Source organism: Anabas testudineus, chromosome 19 (genome assembly GCF_900324465.2).
Source record: "Anabas testudineus chromosome 19, fAnaTes1.2, whole genome shotgun sequence".
Taxonomy (NCBI): Eukaryota; Metazoa; Chordata; class Actinopteri; order Anabantiformes; family Anabantidae; genus Anabas; species Anabas testudineus.
The window spans coordinates 15,383,939-15,406,288 of NC_046628.1; the positions used below are offsets into that span (position 1 = coordinate 15,383,939).

At 40.7% G+C, this 22,350-nt stretch overlaps 1 protein-coding gene across 1 annotated transcript in view; it reads right to left on the bottom strand.

The window, feature by feature from the left end:
* thrab (thyroid hormone receptor alpha b) overlaps nt 1–22,350 on the bottom strand; it is a 102,502-nt gene that overhangs the window by 21,835 nt on the left and 58,317 nt on the right. The window contains exon 4 of the mRNA XM_026350944.1: nt 7,825–8,191. Coding sequence (XP_026206729.1) covers nt 7,825–7,880 — 56 coding nt within the window. The 5' untranslated portion in view covers nt 7,881–8,191. The remainder of the gene's footprint in view (nt 1–7,824; nt 8,192–22,350) is intronic.

A 22,350-nucleotide genomic window follows, 5' to 3' on the forward strand; every position in this document is an offset into this window, starting at 1 on the left:
TGGCAGAAAGATCTGCTCACAAACTGAACCGAAGGGAAAGAAACATGTTGTGGTGAATACAATTCAACCCCCCAAATAATAAGGAGGTTTCACATGGGAAAGGAAGGAAACACTACGTCTCCAACTTGTATTTAAAAAAGTCAAGCATACGCAAAGCAACATGCATTCTCGGCGAGCGTGTGTGCTCAGCAGCAGAAACACACCTGCAACCACACTGACACATGTGAAAGGCATGTAAAGCACAGATGGGAACTGGCTGCTCTGAAGGGAATTATGAAAACGCAGAGAGGAGGAGGAGGAGGGGCTGAGTTAAGAGGAGGGGAAAAACATTTCTGAAAAGAGAGAATGCAAGAGTGCTGCTTGTCAGTGATGGATGTGTTTCGAATCCCCCGAGTCCAGCTCTCTGCTCTCAGACACTCCTGATAGCCTCAAGCTCTCCTCCCACACCAAAGCACCGGCTCTAGGAGAGGGAGCAAGGCTCCATTAGCACCATAAATAAAATGAGGTCCCATTCTGCTGAGATTACATTTGCTCTGCGACAAGAGTTGTAGAGCAGACTGTCCTTTATAATCTAGAGGAAAGATCTGTGAAGTTATACCTTTCATTAAGAATTGTATAATATTGTTCAACACTGGAATCTTACTGTGTGCCCACTCTTCTTATTCATGGTTTAATTACCCACAACTTACTCTCTTCAGTGATTTCCTTCTGTTCCTGTGTCGTGTGTTCTAGTGCACGATGTGATGTCTACTGCGAAACTCAGGTGGAGCACGGAGTCTACTGAGTTTTATTGTAGATAGAAAACAGACAAAATGGGCTAATACAGGGATCGATTCATCTTCTTATGAAAGCTGGCGTTGAGGTACATTTCTGTGCTCTAACTGAATAATGATCTGTATTATTATCAACGGTTATACTTTGCATGAAAAACAAGGGATTACACAAAGTTAAGTTATTAGGTGCCCACCTGTGACTGAATACCTGTTGATATATATGTGTAAAACTTCTGAGTGAGGCTATAATTTTAACCTTTTCATGAAAAACATAGCAGAATAGTAGAAAAGCACAAAATTACACTGCAAAATACTGGATGGATGAGCTGGCTAGCTAGCTAAGTAGCATAACAGTCTGTTAACAGTCTGGGAGAGCCGAGGATACGTCACTAAGAAGCTACAGACGTCGCTTCAAGAGTCATTTTCTGCATGTGACTGGAAAATCAAATGGTGGAGCAACATTATGAATGCACCTAACCTGTTCTACAGAAGGTCAAGAATGTTATTACCCTTATCAAGATAAAGATAATCAGGAACATTTCATTTAATAAATAGAGACTAACATTCATTTTAATAGTTCAATACTTTGGCTTGAAGGACAACACAGTGTGCATCAATATAAAGCATCCTTTCTTCTACCTTCTTGAGTATTTGTTGCTTACAAAAAGTCACAACCTGGCACTCAAGTCAAGTTACTCAGTGAATGAAAACATTTTCTATTTCTATAAAGCAGTGTCTACGCTGTATAATGACGGGATTACGTGCAACGTGATCCCTTTGTTCCCATGAAAGCTCTAATAACGCATTTTCTGTCCCCACTCCACAGGTTTCTTCCTCTTTTATAAGCCAACATGTTTTTCAATTTCATACTGGCAAAGATTGTTTGCCTTTGGGAAATACAACAATTTAATTGCCTGTTAAACTCAAGAGTTGCTTTAATTAAGCCTCAATGCCGGCAAAAACGGCCTTTCACATTTTACCTCGTCTCATTCTTGTTCCTAGTTATGGTTTGCCCTTTTCAGAATACATCATAGCTTAACACAAAATTAAATTAAGATCTTAGAAAGCCTTTGTTTTTTTAGTATATCTGATTTATCATCATCGCTGTGCCCATCACAACATATTAGAAGCTCATTTGTGGCCCAACTCTTGGATATTATGCTGTCTTGCTGGTGTCAGGTTGCTCACCTGTGAAGCAACACTTCTTTGCAGACAACACAAAAAGTTGCAAGGTGTATATTTCACAATAACGTAAGAGGATCTGCAAACTCTTTACTTTTCATTCACTTTGTGGACAAAATTAAGCATCAGTAGCCTGAGGGAGAAAAAAAAAAAGAATTACAGCTGTCACGGCACCAGAAAGACAACACACCAGGTTTTCACTAACTGCCACTCAGAGGTAAGTGTCGCTCCCTCTGCCAACTGGCTTCCACATCACTCCATGCATCTGCTGGAGGCAACAGCCATCAAACTGTCAGCTGGGTGACAGTTCAGTCTTCCCATATGGCAGCATGTTGTTATAGATGGAAACACAGGCAAACAAGATAAAACAGACACTCTTTATTCAAGTCTCTGTCACTTCTCTGCATCTCCTGCATCCCAACAACAGGTCTCTCACGAGCAGCCACGTGTTAAGTTAACAGAGCTTTGTGTTCTCTCATCAGCACAGCTGTACGGTGTTCTGTTTTCAAGCAGCCAGGCAATGATAGGATAATGAAATGATAATACAAATCACCGTCTCTCTGAATAGGCTCCAGCTTTAAGCCTCTATTAAGAACTGATTGATCCCAAAATAGCACTAATGAAAATATTAGCACCCTTGCAGCTTACAAAAGAGCTTAGCACTCTTGGCAGAGCCTCAGAAGTGCTTTTCATCACTCTAAGAGCTCTCAGTGGCAAGAGTTAGAGAGAAACGGTGTCAAGTGGCCCTTGAAGGAAAAGAAAAGAATATATAGAAGCACAGAAAAACACGACGTATACACAGGATCAGTGTGAAAGCTTCCATCTCTGGTAGATTTTCTAAATAAAACTGCACCAAACAATACTGAACCTCGGCTCTAACATGTTGATTTAAAGCACCACCATCAACAAACATCAAAAGAAGCAAACATTGATTTGGATGCTTATGCAAAACTCCGGCAGCCTGAAAGGATTTCAGCCTGCATCACGCAGCCGGTGAGTGTTTGGTCATTTAACATAAAACAACGTATTTCTTTTCATGGATGAAAACATCATAAATAAAAAATGTGTTAAAGAAAGTGAGTTTTTGCAGGTTGGGATCCACAAAGTGTTTTTCAATATGCTCTGCAGTCAGGAAGGTTGGGATATGGCTTGAGCCACTTAATATGCACAGTCCTGTACACTGTGTCTCTCTGCAACCTGAGACAACACAAACACGCACATACTGTACTTTCTCTCCAGCACACACGATATAAAGATGACGTGTAAGAACACCAGTATGTTTCCTATGACCCAATAGCTGTGGAGAGTACGTACACATGATGCACAGCTAATTGCATGCACAGCCCAAAACAAATACACAAAAGAAGAATCAGTAACATAAGCCAAAAAGGTGACATGAAAAAGACTTGCAGTGCTGACCTGATGACGCAGTGGGACTGTAAAATATGCATGGTTCTAGTTGAAGCTGCAGATGTAGCTCATTAGCTGCTACACAGCCCTCACGCATGAACTTTTCTTCATGTCTGTGTGCGTCTCTCACTTTCCTACACCCTGATCTGTCTCACCACTAGTGCTATGTTTAGCTTGCTGACCCACTCTGATACACACAGTCTGTTCCACCATCTTCCTCCAATCTCAGAGACTTCCTTGCCCTTACGCTACAACCACCCAATCTACACTGATTGTTATTTTAACCAATAGAGGTTTTATTACGGCTAAATCACGACACGTGACGAGAAGATATTAAGGTGCGAAGCCAATCAGCGATCAATAGCGATGAGAGAGAACTACAGAAACAAATCGAAGCTATTTCCTAAAACACCCGAGCATAGTATTTTTTAGTAAATGTTAACCATCAGCAGTGTATGATAATGTAGGAAGATGTGACCCAGTGCAAGTTGAGGCTCATAGTTTGTGAAACCACAGACGTCTAAAGGAATATTAGATATCAGATTAAAGATCCTTACTTTCAAATGATCTGTTGACAACAACAAAAACACTTTATCACCAGTTAAACCTGATAGTTTGTGGTTCTGTGCACAGTTTTGACTTTATTTCTCACCACTTACAAAAAGTGAAAATTCACCAGAACTGTGAAAAACGGTTCCAGTTACTCAGGAAGAAATGGTTCCTGTAAAACATGTTCAGATCTAATTCTGAGGATATTTTACTGTAACATGAACACAGATTCTGATTTAGAAATGCATATTATTGCGAACCCAGATGAAATTCCAGTCAGTTCTGTTGTGTTGGACTCATAAATCTCGGAAAGATAAAACCAAAACAATCTCTCTCTGGCTCGATACCACTAGACATAAGAAATAAGTGAGAACATATTGTATGTGTTAATATATTAGTGACACTTCAGGTCAAATATTTCAGACTGTGAATCACCTGCTATGAAGCTAATGCACCCTAAACAGACACAACAATACAAAGACACTCAAAATAGTCACAGAATTATATCCGTAACAGTGTCTGAATGAGCCCCCTGTCCTATGTTTACAGTGCCACAGTGGCCTATTGTCCATCAAGCATGCTACTGGCCTGCAGCTGGGTCTGTCCAGTCCCATACATCCAGCGCTAATGGACACTGTGCTGCCTCGTGTGTCCCCGCTGCCGTCTAAATTACAGGCTGAGCTGAAGGGGAATACAGCGTGCCACAAAGCAAGACGACTCCCTCAGTTCAAATACACAACAGTACTGTAACTCACTTATAACCAATAATAGACATGGAGCTAAATTCTCAAGCGTATTTGGATTTGATCCTGCCACTATAAGCTAAGGGGCCTAAATATAAATCATGTGTATTATGAATAAATTCCATTTTAAGACAAATATGTATATATATGTATAAGTGAAATTATGCGCACCTCACTTTGGACAATTACAATAATGGCAAAATAATTATTGTAAATTAACAATCTCATTGCAGCATGTGCATGTGCAGCTAAGGTAGCACTTTTGCATAATATGATTTTTCTTTAGGTGCTGCATTTGCACGTATTAATCAGCAAACATGGCCAGTCAAATCACAACCGAAACACAGATCAGATCACACTGATAAACTGTTTGTCCTCTACATGACACCAATGCATGATATTCAATGAGAATTAGCATTATGAGTTATTTCAAATGAAAAACACAATGTATTGGAACAGCGACTCACACAGCCATTTGTCATCAACAGTGTTATCAACCTGAAATCTTTATATAACGGCTCAACTGTCTGACTCAAATTCTTTGGCACAAATTCAGCATTAACCTTCTGGTTCTTCTAAAGAAAAAACAACGACGTCACAAGCGACTAATTTCTTTTCGTAAATGTTGGTTTGAAAATGTCACAGCTGTTAAGAATGTTATTGAGATCCCTGCAGGGAAACCTCTTGTTCAACAGCATTTCAGTCAATTACGCTGACAGGCAGGGGTGGAGGTGTATGCTGACTGACTCACCAACTAACTAACTCACAAATACACACACATACTGGCTGCTTCTCTCACACAAGTCAAAATCCGAACCAATTAAACATCTGAGCATACACCGAGTTATAAAGCTTAACTTACTGTAATATTCAAATCACCAGCAGACCGGGCGAGTGAGTAATGCGGCACAAAATCCATAGCAAGGGCATGAAAGAACATCCTCAAGTTAAAGGAAATGCTGGTGTAGTTTATGTTTTCAGTCATAGAAGAAGCTGTCGCACACATGAGAGGCAACAATGGGAGCTTTTGTTTATGCTACAAAATGTAAAGAAAATAATCCGTTAAATATATTTGTGGCTCCCAGTGTGTCAAGATGCAAATGTTTTCATTTCTCCACATGTGTGAATGTATGTTGTGTAAATTGATTGTTCTCCTTTTGGGATACGCATTTGTGTGGAACCCCTGCAGAGCCGTCATCAGCCGTCTCATGCTATTTACACCTGAGCTCAAACCTGTGGCGCATTTAAAATTGAGATGATGTGCTGTTTAACAAGCACAAACAAACGTAAATTAGCATTTATGTGCAAATGCTGTTACTGATATTAGAAAAGAATTCGAATCACTTATCGTCACTGAATGTATTTTTACACTGCAGAAGCACCAGGAAGAGTAAAACCAAACCTGTTGGCACTGAGATGAACAACATAAATTCCTGCATACGACAAACCACACACACACACACAGTATGGCACAAGCATCCACTGTTAATGCAACACTATAACAAGCGGTGACATGTTGGAAAGTGATGCAAACAGAAATGCAGCCCCACTGAGCTAAAATACGAGTCTATATGACACAAACTAGCACCAAACTGGTTTTAGAAGCCCAGAAACCTCAAAACATTCGCCTGCCTGTAATGAAATGTGACATGCAGACATACAATATATCACAGAAAGAGCTGAAAATAGCTGAACATAAAAAAAAAAAACAATCTTCAATCCATACGGTGTCCTATTCTGTCTGCATACTAGTTACCATAAAATCACTTCAAAGAGCCGGAGCGGTTCAAAACAACAGACTGACAGCGTGCAGAGAGGAGCGGCAGAGATTTATTGAAATCCACTGTCATGCCAAATACACCGCCGACATCCACTCTAGTAGTAACTGCTCCGTTCTGAACCCCCAAGAGCTCAATTCTTTGTACTTTTAATTATCCCTGAGGTGCAAAGTGTTGCAGCCAGTGCCTGATACAGAGATTCACTGAAAACTTACACCCGAACGTGTCATATGAAACAAAAAACCCAGTGCGTACCAACTGTCTGTGTCCCTGAGCGGCAGAGCTGTTAATCTCCTGACAGGTGTCCATGTTAGCTGAGGAATCCACCCAGGCTCCGGATTGACTTTCTTAATACAAGCTTGTAATAGAGCACATGGAGACACAGTGGAGGGAAATCTGACGCTGCATTCTAGGAAGCCATCTATTCCCTCCACTTGGTAATAAAGACATAAACTCCTACTGTCACTGTTAGTACTACAATTTAAGTTTAATTGTGGAGCTAATGGCCTGTGTCTTCTAACTTCTTAGTGGTAAATACCACATGTCATAAACAGAAGTGTTTTGTTTTTCAACACAGTAAAAAAAAAAGAAAAGCTTTTGGCAAAAATCTTGCAGCTCATGATGTTTACAGCTTCGCCAACGTAGCACGAGAAACTTGCACAATCTTCCTCTCAACTTAGTTTTTGAAGCCACACACTCCACAAATGTTTATACTTCCAAATGATTTTTTTCTCCAAATGTGAAAAACAAGTAATGTTGATTAAAACTTTAATCATTCCCAGACAGATTTCCTGGTGTATATGATGCACCATGAACTGAGTAAACCAACTCCTCTTAAAGCGGAGTGATAACCTTTCCTTTTACCCAGAGGCCTTTTCTAAACAGAGGGCCCCTTCCTCCAGCAGTGGCACAATGAGCAAGACTCCATTCCACTAATATTATGTTTTCATTTATAAGATGGGGCTTAAACAGAGCCGTGTTTGTTTGCGTTTAGGCCGCTCGACCCTCTCTCTTTCTCAAGAAATAAAGCAGTGAGGGGAGGAGTGCTGTTGGAATTGGAGATAGCAATGGGACTATGGTCTGTGACAGTTCAGATGAGAGGAAGAGAACAGTGAGCAAAAAGGTGCTGTTTGTTTAATTCTCTGGAAAACAGTGTAAACAGAAAGGATGGCCTTTACGATCTCAACCACACAAAAACATCTCTACACGTTGACATGAGGTGATGAGGGAGATAAAGGTGGAGCTCCTCAAAATGCACAAAGGTTTTGACACAAAGGTTAAATGTGACTTACACAGTTCAACATTTAACATTAAACAAACAAACATGAAACAGTGACAGTCGAGCAGTTTGTGAAAAACATGAATCTACAAAACAAACGTCCAACTCACCGCTTCTCTTCTCCCTCGGATGGGTTAAGGTCCTGCTCCTTGGGCATGTGTTCCATTCACCTTAATTCCATCCAGCAGCCAATCATGAGAGACTGAGGCAAGCCCCACCCTCGGATGCACACTTGTCATTCGCTGGTTGGGAGGGGTCAGTCAGTGAAACATGACAGGATCCCGTCCCTGGGTGTCTTAGGAGGGCGCAGGGGGCCTCCAAAAGGAGCCGGCCCCCTCGGAGGTTGGCGTGTTGTGGCTTTGTTTGTGTGAAGGTGTGAGATATCGAAGACGTTTGCGGTAAACTGGTGGGCCCTGGGGCCGGATGGGGGCTGGAGGTGCCAATCTCAGGATTGTGGAGAGTGGAGTGGAATCCAGTCTGAAAGAGAACAAAGGACACAACCAGATTACTGTAGAGTTGAAATGATTAGTTAGCTGGCAGAAAAATTAATCAGCAACTGTCTTGATGATTAATTGAGTTGTTTATTTCAAGAAAAGTTTGGTTCCAACTTTAAAATGTGACTTTGCCCAGAAAAAAACAAGTTGTTTAAGGACAAACACTCAGAAACTTGGAAACTGTGACAAGTGTTTTATTAAATTCTGACATTTTATAAAACAAATTCATCAATAATGAAAGAAACGCTTCATTCCACAACTGTCTACGATCAAAAAGCAACGATATTACAAGACCTTAATACATCATCATCATGCATTTATCAAGGTTTTTGTCAACAAAATCCCTCCGATGATTTGAGATGAAAGCCAACTGTAGTACTTGGGAGCATATTTGTGCTTTTGCAGGCTCCGTCACACAAACATATTTCTTAGTCTTAGTAATGCAGTGTTTTTATTTTCGGGTTTTGCAAAGGTCTGATACTAAGATTAAACTGCAGATCAATTCATTCTCTGCCTCACAGAGCTACTCTCTAACTACTTACAACACACAACATGCGTACATGGGTACAGACAAATGTAAGAGAGACAGAAACCCAAACAAAACATCCCAAACCTGACAGTAGTAGCAGGTCTTTAGTGCCAGAACTGTGCAGAAATCAAAGTTAATCTTAATTACATTTTAAAGCGATGCTGCTAACACTGGACCGTTCTTGGAAAACTACTTTCTCTGACCTCTTGCGCAGGGTTAAGTAGCTTTTAGATGAGCAGCTGATTCTGCGTGACAGAGTTTGTGTGTCTGCGTGTGTGTGCAGGGACTCAGAGGGTCTTAAACCATTGGCCCCTGCTTCCCTCCTCTGTTGTCCAAGGAAGGCTTTATTCTTTTCTCTGCTAATCCCTGGTGCCTTTCTAATCCGGAACAGCGGGATACGGGGCATTAGAGTGTCCTTAGACATGACTGATACCATTACTGCTTTTACTCCTAATAGAGAGATTATAGGCAATATTCAAAGCAACCTCTCTGCAGGCAAAAGAGATTTATTACTGAGATGCATGTTATTTTTATAGTACAGGAATGATTCCCAAAATGAATATGACTCCTTTAAATAAAATGTAACACTCCAAAAGCACATTATACCACACTGTCAAGCAGTGCTTAAATGATTAAATTCTTAATTAGTTGGTTAAACAATGAATCAATCAATAAGTCAGTGGTACCAGAGAAAATAACTCATGAGTTAACAGCAGCACTGACCTTACTCTAAATGGTTTAATGCTTTAATCTGTTTGTCACATTAAGTGTCATTACAGTATTACTGCATCTACACGTGTACAAATATTTAGATTTAACAGTACGCTAGACTTCAACAAATTTATTTGTGTCTTATCAAGAGCGTAGTTATAAACACAGTATATGGTAGTAGCAGTTTTGTGTCCTGAGGTCTCACCTTTTCATTCATTGCATAAATAGCTGCTTTAATTTAGAAAGAAATGCAGTGTGAATTGTTTTGCTGCATGTTAAAACATTAAAATGAGCCAATTACCACCTAAACATACAAGCACAGAACCCTCCTCATTAGCATTTACTACTAGAAACCCTTCTGATGTTATTTATGGGGTTTTGTTTTTAAAGAACCTTATTCGCCACACAGCAAAAATTGCTCCTCAAATATGCATCTAATAAACACAAACTGCTGTCAGTGAACCACAGAGGGACTCCATTCATTATGAGAAAAGGTCAGCCAGAGTTGACAGCCACTCTGACCCTAGTAAGACTGACTGTGGCGCGATGCGATGGTGAATAGGACTGTAATGACACGAGCCCCAGAGGCCTCTGCCACTAATGGAGTGTGCTTTATCAAAAGCCTTCTCTCCATCACAACAGCTACAAGTGACGCTGGCCTCGGCGTTGTGTTTAGAGCACAAAAAAAGTGTTGCACACCACACATGATGAGAAAAAGGGGCTGATTGTTTGATTAGCAACAGAGATTAATTCCAAGTAGCAGCAAAGAAATGAATAAAGGTTCCACCTCATTTGAAGAACATGAATTATTAACCAGAAAAACATCCCGAGTTCATCTCTTCCTTTCATCTTCAAGCTGATGGAGACCTCCATCTCTACTGCACGTGTGCAGTACGTACTGTTTTGACATGCTACTGACTACAGCTGTGCCATATTGTTCATTTTGTTCCATATGATGTTCAGCTTGTGATTGTTTATCTCTGATCCTCTTTACTTTGCTAAAGGTCCAAAAGATAGAACTGTGTTATCGTTTTAAGCTTTTATCTGCATCACAACTCTGACATAATAATAATATTTATACCTAAAATTCAACCCGAATCCACCTTTGTGATATTTTCAGACTCGTAAGCTGATACATCTTCGTAGGAAAACTAATGCCCACGGCTCCGCAGGCCATCTTTCATTTGAGCTACTGTGTCCTTGTGTGTACTCATTCGCCCTTGGTCGCACCAAAGAAGTTGTGCTTATATTAGTGTGTCTCGAATCCAAGTTCAGGGCAGGAAAATACAGTTTGTCAAGTAGTCTGGGACCGAAAAAAAAGTACTAAACATACTTCAGCTGTGGAAAAACAGTGAGACAGGAGATAAGGAAGGAAAGTGAGAAAGAAATAAAGTGATATAGTGGTATTTTCTGTCTGGGGTCACAGGGGTTAAATTCATGAAAGAAACAAAAAAAGACTTGATTAAGTTCACTTGGAATGAAGACAAAATAAACGGACTTATCAGAGCTAGAAGACTAATAACAGGAAGAGAACAGGGAGTGTCAAAATACAGACTTAGGGCGTTCAGCTGATTCTGAGCTGATTTTAAGATGTAATGTATAGACAAACGTCTGGTGTTGTCCATGTGCAGAATCAGTTACGGATTTATTAAACAACCATTATTTGGTTAGTTAATGTCCATGAGCACCTTGATGACAATATCCAGCTCATTATCCATAACAAGGGGGCCAATGGGGTGTAAAACATGTAATTTAATTAATTTTAAATACATGATGAATGACTTTGGTTACCTCTTCAGTAACCTTCCAATAGCAGCCAAGCTTAAGAGATACTCCACCCAAAACCAGTCCACAACCCACTCCCTGCTGCACATCTGAACGCAGTATGTACCAAACACTTGACGTTTTGCCAATAAATCAGCAAACTTCAAGGACGTCGGCTCCAAACAGAAGCAGTCGCTTTAGCCATAATTTGATGCACAAGCACAACAACAAGATTCCAGCTGGTGAAAGAACAGCACCAGTCACCACGAGTGGTTCAAACTTAGTGACTTTCTTAGTAGATTGGGAAACTTTTAAAATCTTTCTAGTGTCTGGGGATCGTTCTACCGTGATCAAACTTTCATTTCGTTCAATGAGCATCCAGGGAGTTTGGCTATGGAATGAACATTTTCTCTAAGTAGGGTTCACCTTTCACTGTGAGGTCTGAAAGCGAAAGTTTAAAATGAATGAGAAAAATAAGCAGCGAATTCATGTTGATGCCTGGAGAAACTGAGAATGAATTAAACATGACTTACTCTTTCTCTACTACTGTTCTAGGCCAAAGAGATCGATGTTGCTCTGTTCAACAGAAGGTGGGGAGTAAAAAACAAAAGAGCAGGATGAATTCTTCAGTGTTTAACAGGTAAAAAAACGTAGATTTATATATCGTTAACTTTAACGATGTTTGCTGTGTTTCGATGAAGTGAAATCAATTGTAATTTAGTTTTTAAATGTGCACATTAGACAATAGTTAGAAGCTTCAACTTAAAGAGGTCATGTTAAGCATTATTTCAGGTCCTTTTTTTTAATAGTGTTTGTGCTAAATCACAATAAAGAGGAGAATTCGATTTTCATGTTTAACTGAGAGAAAGTCTTTTTCTACTTCCAGTTTTCTGTATTATCCATGCATATTTAAATGGGGTAAGTAGGACATGTGCTGCAAAAATAAAAAGCAAAGAGCAAAATAAACTAAAGTAGAGTTAACTTTATCTACCTAATGTTTCACTGTTTGACTTCAGTGGAAAAAAAACAAGAGAACACAAACACCTCGGAGACAGGAGTCTGACTTTTTGGCATTATCTACTTTTCCCCTTGTGCACGTCTCCTTTCAAATTTCAATCCATTTAAAGGTCATCGTTGTGCATCAATTTGAGAAAAAAACAAAAAACAAAAAAAACGAACTTGTCCCCTTTGGCTGAGACACTGAAGTTTGATTCAAGGCTCTTTGCCCAATTATCTAAACCATCATCTTTGAGGGGGGCAGACACGTTCACAAGATACCTGCTAAGGGCTTCTACAGTTTCCAGCTCAGATGTGTTATTTTCGCCTTTTTATGTTAAAATGTTCTCTTCTGTTAGTTACCTAAAATACCCACATAACGACTGTCAAGTTTTCTCTTCCTGTGAATGCAGCAGGATTAGAGCCCAGCAGGTAGTGGGCCACAGCGAGCACATTTCAGCAGTTAAGCTCCTGAGGAGAACCCTTGTTAAAACTCACACCACAACAGCTATCGTGGGGGTCAGTGCTCCTGACTCCCAAGGGTGGCCTGAGCAATTAGTGGTTAAGTAATGACGCAGGGTTGATCCAAGTTGTTGATGTGGTGCATGAAGTTTGGTCACGAAGGGAAGCGGAAAGGGGGGGGAGGAGTCTCCCTGGCTCACAAGGCAAAGAGATCATCTTTCATGCTACATCTCTTCTTGCTCTCTCGCCGGACTAATTACTGTCAGGAGGATTATTAATAGGTGCTAACAGAATGAAGAAAAGTGACCAAACGCACTGCAACTTTTGTAAATGTGACCTTGTGGCTTTGAGTCTGTATAAACTCAGACATCTACATACAGAAAAATGTCAATATTCAACTTAGATGTGTTTACTGCAAGTGGTGATTTGTGGTTTCAAGCCTGTCAGACAGAGCATACAGAATACAAACTACTCATGCGTCTATGTATTTACAGTATCATGGTGGGAGCAATGACCTCAGACCTCACTGTGCCTGATCCAGACAACAAAAGGAGAGAGTGGAAAAAACAAAAGGTTTGAACTAATTTGACACTGATCTTTGAAACCAGGATTGGCAGCAAACGTCCCTTTGAACTTTGACACACACTCCTATGATTTGTATGTTTCTTATTCTGTTTACATGTGCACAAAGACACATCTGCACCAGCCAAGAACACACAGGACATGCTGAGCAGACAGGGCCACATGGCAACATACTGCAATTTATATATGTTCTGTAACCATTACTGCTTTTCTCCTCTGTTTTCCCAAACAATCAATCTTCCTTATCTGCCCCCTTCAGCAAATGTATTTCTCCGTCTCCTTTATCTTACTTTTATTAACAGATTTCTCTTTCTCTATACTGTATGTCACCACTTCTCTGGCTGTCTTCACTTCGCTTTTTGGCTCTTGTAAACCCTCCGATCGCCCGTGCGTCACTTTCAAACATAATGACTGGCTTCTAAAACAAAATCCCTGGGAAAAGTGAACCTCTGCGACAGCTCCACTCCACGATTAACACCGTGCCAGAATTGCTTGTACTATAACTGCAGAAAGGTTACAGGCCTTCTAGGCATTGAGCATCTAAAGTGAATGTTAAATCTTGTTCTAATATATATGTTTAATGGAAAATCTTTACAACCAGAACAAAGAAATGCAAACCATCCATGATGGAATGCAAAACTACCACAAACAGAGGTGTCTATCAGTCCGTTTGTCTTGCTCTGTTTCTAATATAACAGAATTTAATGTACTGGAATGCCGTGACGGGTGATGGATAAGAAAAGCCTTTGGTACAGCTAGGCAGAGCTAGCTGGCACCTGGCACTGGGACTGTCAAGCAGTTGAAGATATAAATTTACACAAGACATCTGCATACTTGCAGAGCATGGCGAGCTCCCTAATGAGCCCCTTCTTTCATTCTCCACAGCACTACAAAGTCATTCGTTCTTCTGGTTTTATGGTGCCATGACAGCGGAGGACATGTAAATCTTAGCAACTAGCATCGGAACAGGTTGGTATAAATACAACATATATCTTGTGTGTTTTGAGCCCCTTTATGTGTCTTATTTTTCTGTTTCTCTTCATAGCTCCAACTTCCTTTATGCATTTTGAAAGTGCCCAAAATCACACCATCACGTTTATCTGCTTTGTAGTAACCAAAAGATCTTATTTTAATTTTACATTTTTATATTATTTAATTATATAAAGCAACAGTTTCACATTTAAGAAGCTAAAATCTGCAAATATTTAATATTTTTACTTGACAAATGAGTTTAACATTTAGGGCGGCTATCAAAAGTTAAACGTAAGAAAAAAATGCAGCTGAATGCAGAAGGTAGTGACATTTATCATCTGTATCAATGGCAACATGAAAAAATAAAAGGATTTATTTATACAGACAAACCAGGCTTAATGCAATGCATGGACACTGTGAATGGTTTGTGTAATGATGAAGAGCAGGGGCTAAATTAGGCAATGTATACTTACGTACATGGAAAGAGATAACGTGTCTGCTTCGAGGCTATGGGAGCCAATGCTGAAGATTACAGTACATCTATAGACAGTGTTCTTATATTTACTTTTAATGTGCTAGACAGTGAGCAAAATGGGAAAAAAAAGAAAAACTATCTCTCTGTCTCTCCCACGTCCACTTTCTCCTCTCTCACTACCTCTTATCCCTCCTCTTCCCACCCTCGTTTGGCAACGACAAGCGAAGGTGCTGCCAAGAATGTGACTGTATTTGGAAAACTTCTCTTCTTCTCTTTTCCTCCACTAGTAATTTTTCTTTAAGGTGGACCCATGAGTGCTGCAGAGCTTGCCCCAGACACGTCCAAACTCTGCAGATTGAAATTTGCACACAGCTTTTAGTTCTGCTCAATATGTATTTTTCAACCTTAGCTAACCCTCCACACAGACATCCAGCTGTTTCTCCCGTCTTGCGTTTGCCCGTCAGACGACCTTAAGGAAAAGTGCGCTTTCTGTGAAACTGTAGGATGCTGAGTGCATGAGTGCTTTCCACAATTGTTTTCCCGGAGATGGCCACTTCCTTACACTTGCTCATTTCCTCACAGTTAATGGAAATGTCTAATTGTCAGAAGAAGGGATGGAATGAGATTTTAAGATAGCTGCACATTGATCTGAAGGTTAAGGAAGGAGTTACAGGTCATTTAAAAGTCTTTATAGGGAGGGATTTGCACAGTGCAGCATGTAGATAGCCACTATCTCACTGCTTACTGATGCCTCTTTAGCAACACTGGCTATTTAAATAATGCATGGTAATGTATGCAGCACCCCGGTGCAAAATCATTAATTTAAGCCAAAGATTTTACTCATTTGAATGTTAGATGAGTTTCTTAACCTGCAAACTGTGCAGATGGACACATAGAGTCGTATTACTTTGTGATTTGTGTGTGGGTGCAAGTGTTTAAAGGCAGCAGTCGAGCCAAATGTTGACTATGTAGTTTGTGAATGTGTGTAAGTAAGCACAGGTTGTACAATTAGGCAGGCATGCAGAGTAAGGAATTCCATTTTCTGTGTGTGTGTCAGTGTCTAGTTCGAGTATCTGCAGGTGTGTATCCAGGATGAACTGACAACAACACAGTGGGCCAGAGGAGGGGTTGTGTGTGCATGTCTGAGCCTAATACTGTGACTGCACAGCTAACTTTTGTTCAACTGTGCCAGCAATCTGGTCAATCGCTCCGCTCTCACTCGCCTCTCGTTTCCTTTAATCTATCTTCTGCACCCACACAGGTGCTGTTGCCATGCCAACAGCCCGCAGGAGAAGTCTCCTTTTCCCAGATTACAGATGGAGCAACGGGGGAAACTCCCTAAAAGCCACAGCAAGGGCGGTTTTATCTAACCTATCGTCAAATTACAAAAGCCTACCAAGATGGCACTTCATGAAAAATTTAGATTTCGTAAGCTCAAAGTTCAGAAAGGATATGAAATCATGTATAAACAAATCCAGTGGTTGCTTCTGGAAACAGAAAGCAGACTTCAGTAATATATCTACATCAACAGTAGTTTTCTAATGCATTTATCAAATACACACGAGCATTAATCTGGATTATTTTGTTTGATTTACATAGCAGCTCATTTAGAAACACATGGATTCACAGATATCGTATCTATCTCCCGAAGTGGCTGTGGAACAACTTCAATTGTGTGAATGCAACGTTCCATCATACGAGTCTGGCAGTGAGTAGAGAGTGTCTGTGTGTGTGTGTGTGTGTGTGTGTGTGTGTGTGTGTGTGTGTGTTGTATTGCGCTCCGTTTCATGGAGTTTACAAACTGGGCTGGAATCCAGGCACCAGCCGCAGCTCAAATAAAACAAACCAGACCCTCGTCAGGAGAATAAACAAGCGAACAAATAAAACCATATAAATAAATATGTACAAAAGACTCAACTACAAGTTGGGAGGGGGTAACGGTTTGGGGAGCAACCAGTTTGAGCTCCATGGGGGGGAGCAACATTAAGATGCAGCTGGTTTCTTCAGAAGTGTGGATGTAGTTTTTGCCCCCCAGCGTCTGTATTAGTTGTTGATGTTTTTCCCTTTAAGGGTTTTTTTAATGTGAAGTTTTCTTTATCCAATTTGAAGGTCTAAGCCCCTTCAGGAAAACTTGCGATTTGTGATATTGGGATATATAAATACATCTAATTTGAAGCAAACATGATGGTGGAGAGGTGTTATTGAAAGTAGAGGGCCGGGCAAAACTGTGAAGCAGCTAGTCGTGGTAGCCAAACAGGGTTACTACTACTGCTGTTATGAAAGGCATAGAGAATCATTACAAAAATATAATTTGAGAGTGTCACAAACTCACATATATCACAATCACAAGTACTGACTAAAAACTAGCAAGTTATTCTTTGAACTCTGAGTTGACTTTTCTATTTCAGGCTTTTCCATTTTTGTGCTCAGTATGGAGCAACATCATCAGCATCATCAGCTGTCTGGCCTAGACGGAGCACATTCAGTCTCTTATGGATGTACTGTACATGTGTCTAAGCAGCAGAACTTGCGCAGGTGCCTGCTAATTGGCCTCCCATTACCGTGCATCAGATGACAAGCAGTGACAACACTATTATCTTTACATCTCACAGCAAGTAGCTCGATCAAAGAGGAGCTGAGCTGTGTCCCTTACTTATTCAGGCCATGACAGAGTTGTTTCTCTTTAAAGAGGACACATGTACCAGCAAGAGGAGCACATCAGGGTCTGGCTGTTTACGGACCATAATCCCCATTTAAACCAGTATCTGGTTTGACTGTGGCAGAGACATTATGGGTGTTAAATCAAGACTAATCACATGCTGAGAACAGCACAAACTGTATTATGGTATTTGTACCGTACAGTACATGAAACCTGTACACACGAACACACTCTCCACCCCCTATGTCATCTCTCTCCACCACCTCAAGCTTTTCCATTCATCTCCACATCTCGGACACCTCTGTAATGAGCAATAAAACACATACTGTAAAGAGACCGCAGACGCACATACGCACTCACTAAGGATCAACATAGTCATTTTTTACATGTCCCCCCCACTGATCCCACTCACCCAGGGGTGTAATGAAGCCTACAAGGCCTGGTGAGGCCCCTGGTTGCCCCAGAGCCGTAACTACACCCCCCTCACGCAATAATCTCCATCTTTTCCCAACTGGATACAGCGAAATCTGTGAAACAAGAGAAGGTGGTGCGGGAGGGGTAGAGCTTGATGGGGTCCAAAGGATGGAGCCAAAAGGCTGGAAGGTGATTTTCTTGGCAGAGAGTTCGGTTGGGATACTGAAGGACAGGGGCCCAGATTCTATCCCCAGCTCCCACCCGAGTGCCTGTGTGGTCCTGGATTTGATTAGGACCAACACACACACACACACACACACACACACACACACACCAGAAGGTACAGATGCTGACATGCACACACACACACACACACACACACACACACACACACACACGCCAACAAAGCATGTTAAAATATACAACACACACCTAAGTGATCAGAACTTCACTTGTTTCCAAAGCAATGTCAGAAACAATGAAGAGAAAATACACTTCACTGTTTTCTGACTCAAAAACTAAAGATTGTGATAAAAAGCACAAGAAAATCTGAAATGAAATGAAGGATGGAAGAAGTAGAAGTGGAGGAACACACCAAGAGCCAAAGCTGCAAACATGAAACACAAAACCGAGACAGTCATTTCATCTTGTTTTATGGATGATCCATGCACACAAAGATGTGAGGAAGAGTCCGTACCTGTCAATTAATAAAACTCTGTTGTTCTGTAGTGGGTATGAGTTCGTCTGGAGTTTGCCGTTGTGTACGTCAATGTGTATTAATGTGTGTCGGGACAAAAGAAAGAACGGAGCAGTGTGTTCAAACAGGCTCCACCTGATTTATCATCTGTCATCACAGCCGTTATTTTCTTTGTACTAACGTCATGATGCCCTAAAACACTGTTCATCAGCTTCGTACATGCAAAATCTGAGCGTTACGTGTTTTTGTCATGTTGTGATTCCAGCCTGAACGTTTTAATTCAAACTTTCACTAGTGCAACACATTTAACACTTAGTCTGATCATTTTGCTGATTGAGCATCCAGCCACAATGGTTCCTATGATGAAAAGAAATTAGCTCCACGTGGCAGAGGTTGAAGAAACAGAGCTGCACTGCATCCTTACGTGGGAAGGAGGAGGGGCAAAGAGCAGGGTGAACTTTCAGCAGCCATCAGTGCCACCCCCGATTTCTGCCTAGGGTGGTTTGGAATCTGTGTAATGATCAGGTAGGCTCCTACATGTTGGAGCTATATGGCAGAGGTCCTGGGCTGGTACAGTTCACTATTTAGTCACTGTTACAGAATTCTTATGAATCTGCACACTGTATAATAATAATAATAATAATAATAATAATAATAATAATAATAATAATAATAATAATAATAATAATAATAATAATAACACAACCATTCAATTATATCCTTTTGGTCCCAGGTTGCAGCATAAAGTCTTCACTCAGTCAGCAATGAAAACTGCTTTTCTACTGCTTTTCCCACTCTGAACAATCTATCAATATATTTTTTTATTTTAAAAGTCACACAGTGCAAAACCCATTTCTTAGTGGAGAGGAACTTCAACACAGAAACCTTTTCACTTCACATGTGTGCATGACTCCAACTGTCCTTGGGGTGGAGGCAGACAAACACATGACTGAGTGTGGGCATCAATGGATCTTTTAACATCTTTGCATCCAATAGCGTAACCAAAGCCTCGTGTACTTTTATTTCCCTTCTAACAACTTCAGTACTCATCAGAATCCATTATAGTATGAATTTGTATCAGAACTCAAGGGCAGGTGGTGGCTTGAATCATGTTAAAGGATTGTAAACCACCTCCATACTGTATGTACGCTTTTTGTCTCTGGACAAAAGGTTTGCAGAGCTGTGATAAGATCACATCATCACATCACCTAAAGTCAAAAGTGAAATTTAGGAACACAAGAAAAAGTCTAACTAAACTGCAAACAAGGCAAATGTGTTTCAAATAGTGAAGGTGCCAAAAAACACAGAAACACAGCTACTATATGGTCGGAGGAGCGCAGTGTGCTCGAGTTCACCGATCCCCTGCAGGTTGTTAGGACCAGTTGAACAAGTGTGTCAAACACACAGACACAGAAAGAAAAAACGAAACAAAACAAAATCTGCACTGCATTTGGCCCACTGACCTCTGCATGCTCGTACCCACAGGACCCTCTGAATTAAACACAAGGTAGAGACAATTGTGAACGCCAAGTATGGAAGACAGGGCAGAGGGTAGATTTAAACAAATGAGACAAGGACAGAATGGCTGCATGGATGAATCCACACCACCATCTGTATTCACATTTGCTTTTGGCACACAAAAGTGTGTGTTTGGCTCCATTCGTCCTCCATTCAAGTGTCTGTTCAGATACAGACATTGTTCTTCATTCTTATTATTTTTTGTCTCATCAAATCAGGGAATATTTCTCCTCATTCTCTCAAAGTACACTTTTAAAAACTCAAAGTGGCTTCCATCTAGCAACAGAACAATCTGATAGATGGAGAGCGGCTAAGATAGAAAATTATTTTATAACTTTTACTGCAATTCATATCTGTATTGTACAGCTTAAACCTCTCAGCTGGGAAAATTGTGATGGACTATTATTTGGTACTATACTCTCATTTCAAAAGTGAAGTGAAGTGAAATGAATGATTGTTTCGGGCCATTCACAACTCATTCATGCCTCATTGTGGCTGAACACCCACTGAACACCCACTGGGAAGGGATCTCTACTGACCAACGAGCAAAACCCAACATCCAAATATTATCTTTTGAAGGATTCCAGGCAATGTTGGTGTCATCATATCACAGAAATCCACGCATAATCAACACTCATAGACGGAAACACATAACAAAACCATTACAAACATACCAAAAGCAGATTCCCAAGCGTGTTTTACCCAAAGATAGCAATGTAGAATGTAGGGCATAGGGACCAGTGGAATTCTCCCATGATATACACACACTGTTATTGTTGAATTAATTCCTTCATTTATCAATTTGACCCAACCTAGACATCACAGACAACGAGCTGTTTTGACTCAAAGGCAATCAATTAACTACTGTAACTGGCTATTGTAGGCCACACAGTGTGTAATGACAGATCCAGTATCAAGTGCACAGCCAGCAGCCGCCTCCACGGCTCTCATTAGTCAGCCGACTCCAGGCTCGGCGTAAAGACCCGAGATCAAAAGTGGCCTTTGTTTCACTGAAATGGTTAACTCATATCTCCGGGCACAGTTCAAATGGAGAGCTATTATTCTTCACTGTGTGTGTGTGAATAAGACCTGCCTGTCCCCACAGGGCTACGGGTACCTACAGTATAGTCTCAATTTGAATGTGGCATTAGCATCATAGACGGGGATATGATGGAGGATGATAGCCGCTAGATGATGGAGGGCTATTATCCAGCGCTACCAATTTGCAAATTCGGCCCCTTGAGGAAAATTAGTGATTAGTGATATTGTATTATATAAATAAATTTCATAGCAGCAGTAGATGTATGATTTCTTCAGATCTGAACACAGTGGAAGCTGTGGAAAGAGCCCGAGACAGTTGCTCACACAAACCTATGTCTGAGCTGAAGCACACATTTCTGAAGACGGGTTCTTTGAGGTTGTTGCTGCCAGGGGTTTGCTTACTTCTACAAACAGAACTGGGAATTATGCATGTTCAGTAAAGACAGCAAAGATTATACTTGTGCATATTTGTGCATTATTAGCTTAAGCACTTTGTGTTTGTGTATATTTGAGACTTAGTTATTTTTCACAAATTGGGATCTAAGACAGAAAAGCAGGTAATTATAAAAGGTGCCTTTTGTGTTTGAGAACACCTGCCAGGCCCAAACGTCATGCATCTTCTGTTTTAACATTTCTGAATGTGTATTGTTTCTCATTATGTTTTAGCTGTCCACAGGCTCGAACAAGTGAATATGCCAAGATGCGACCTACTGTAACAAGATAACAGGGATCCAGGCAATATAATATTTACACAGGATAACCGTAGCGTAATGTGTACACGGTGCTGACGGCAAATCAACAAATCAACAGCCAAGTGAGCAGGATGTTTGACACTGCAGACAAGACAGTACCATGCTGCAATACGTAGCAACTGTTATTCAAGAAATAAACGCAATACAAAATACCAAGTTTCTAGTGTGAGTGTGAGCTCAAACAGGTGGCTCAGCGTTTTGTCAAGAGACAAAGACAAACAGAGAGGGTAAAATAGCAGAAGATTGTCAGAGGAGGAGGAAACGTCTACTCACGTTATTTACTGTCACAGCACCTCATGATAAAAATCTTTTTCTGTCAAAACACATGCACTTAATGTATATAACATGCATGCAATCACATTCACATTGTATTGAGTGTACATGCAGGATGGTTTGACAGACGTGGAATAGCCAGACATTCTGGGTCCACCAGTCTATAGAACAAACACAGACACCTGCTTTGTTTTAAGTATGTGCAGAATGTTTGAGGAGAGAAAGGTACACGGTGTTGAAGCCTGACAGACGAAGTTACACGAGGACAGGCCCCAGTGACTAATACATATCACTTCG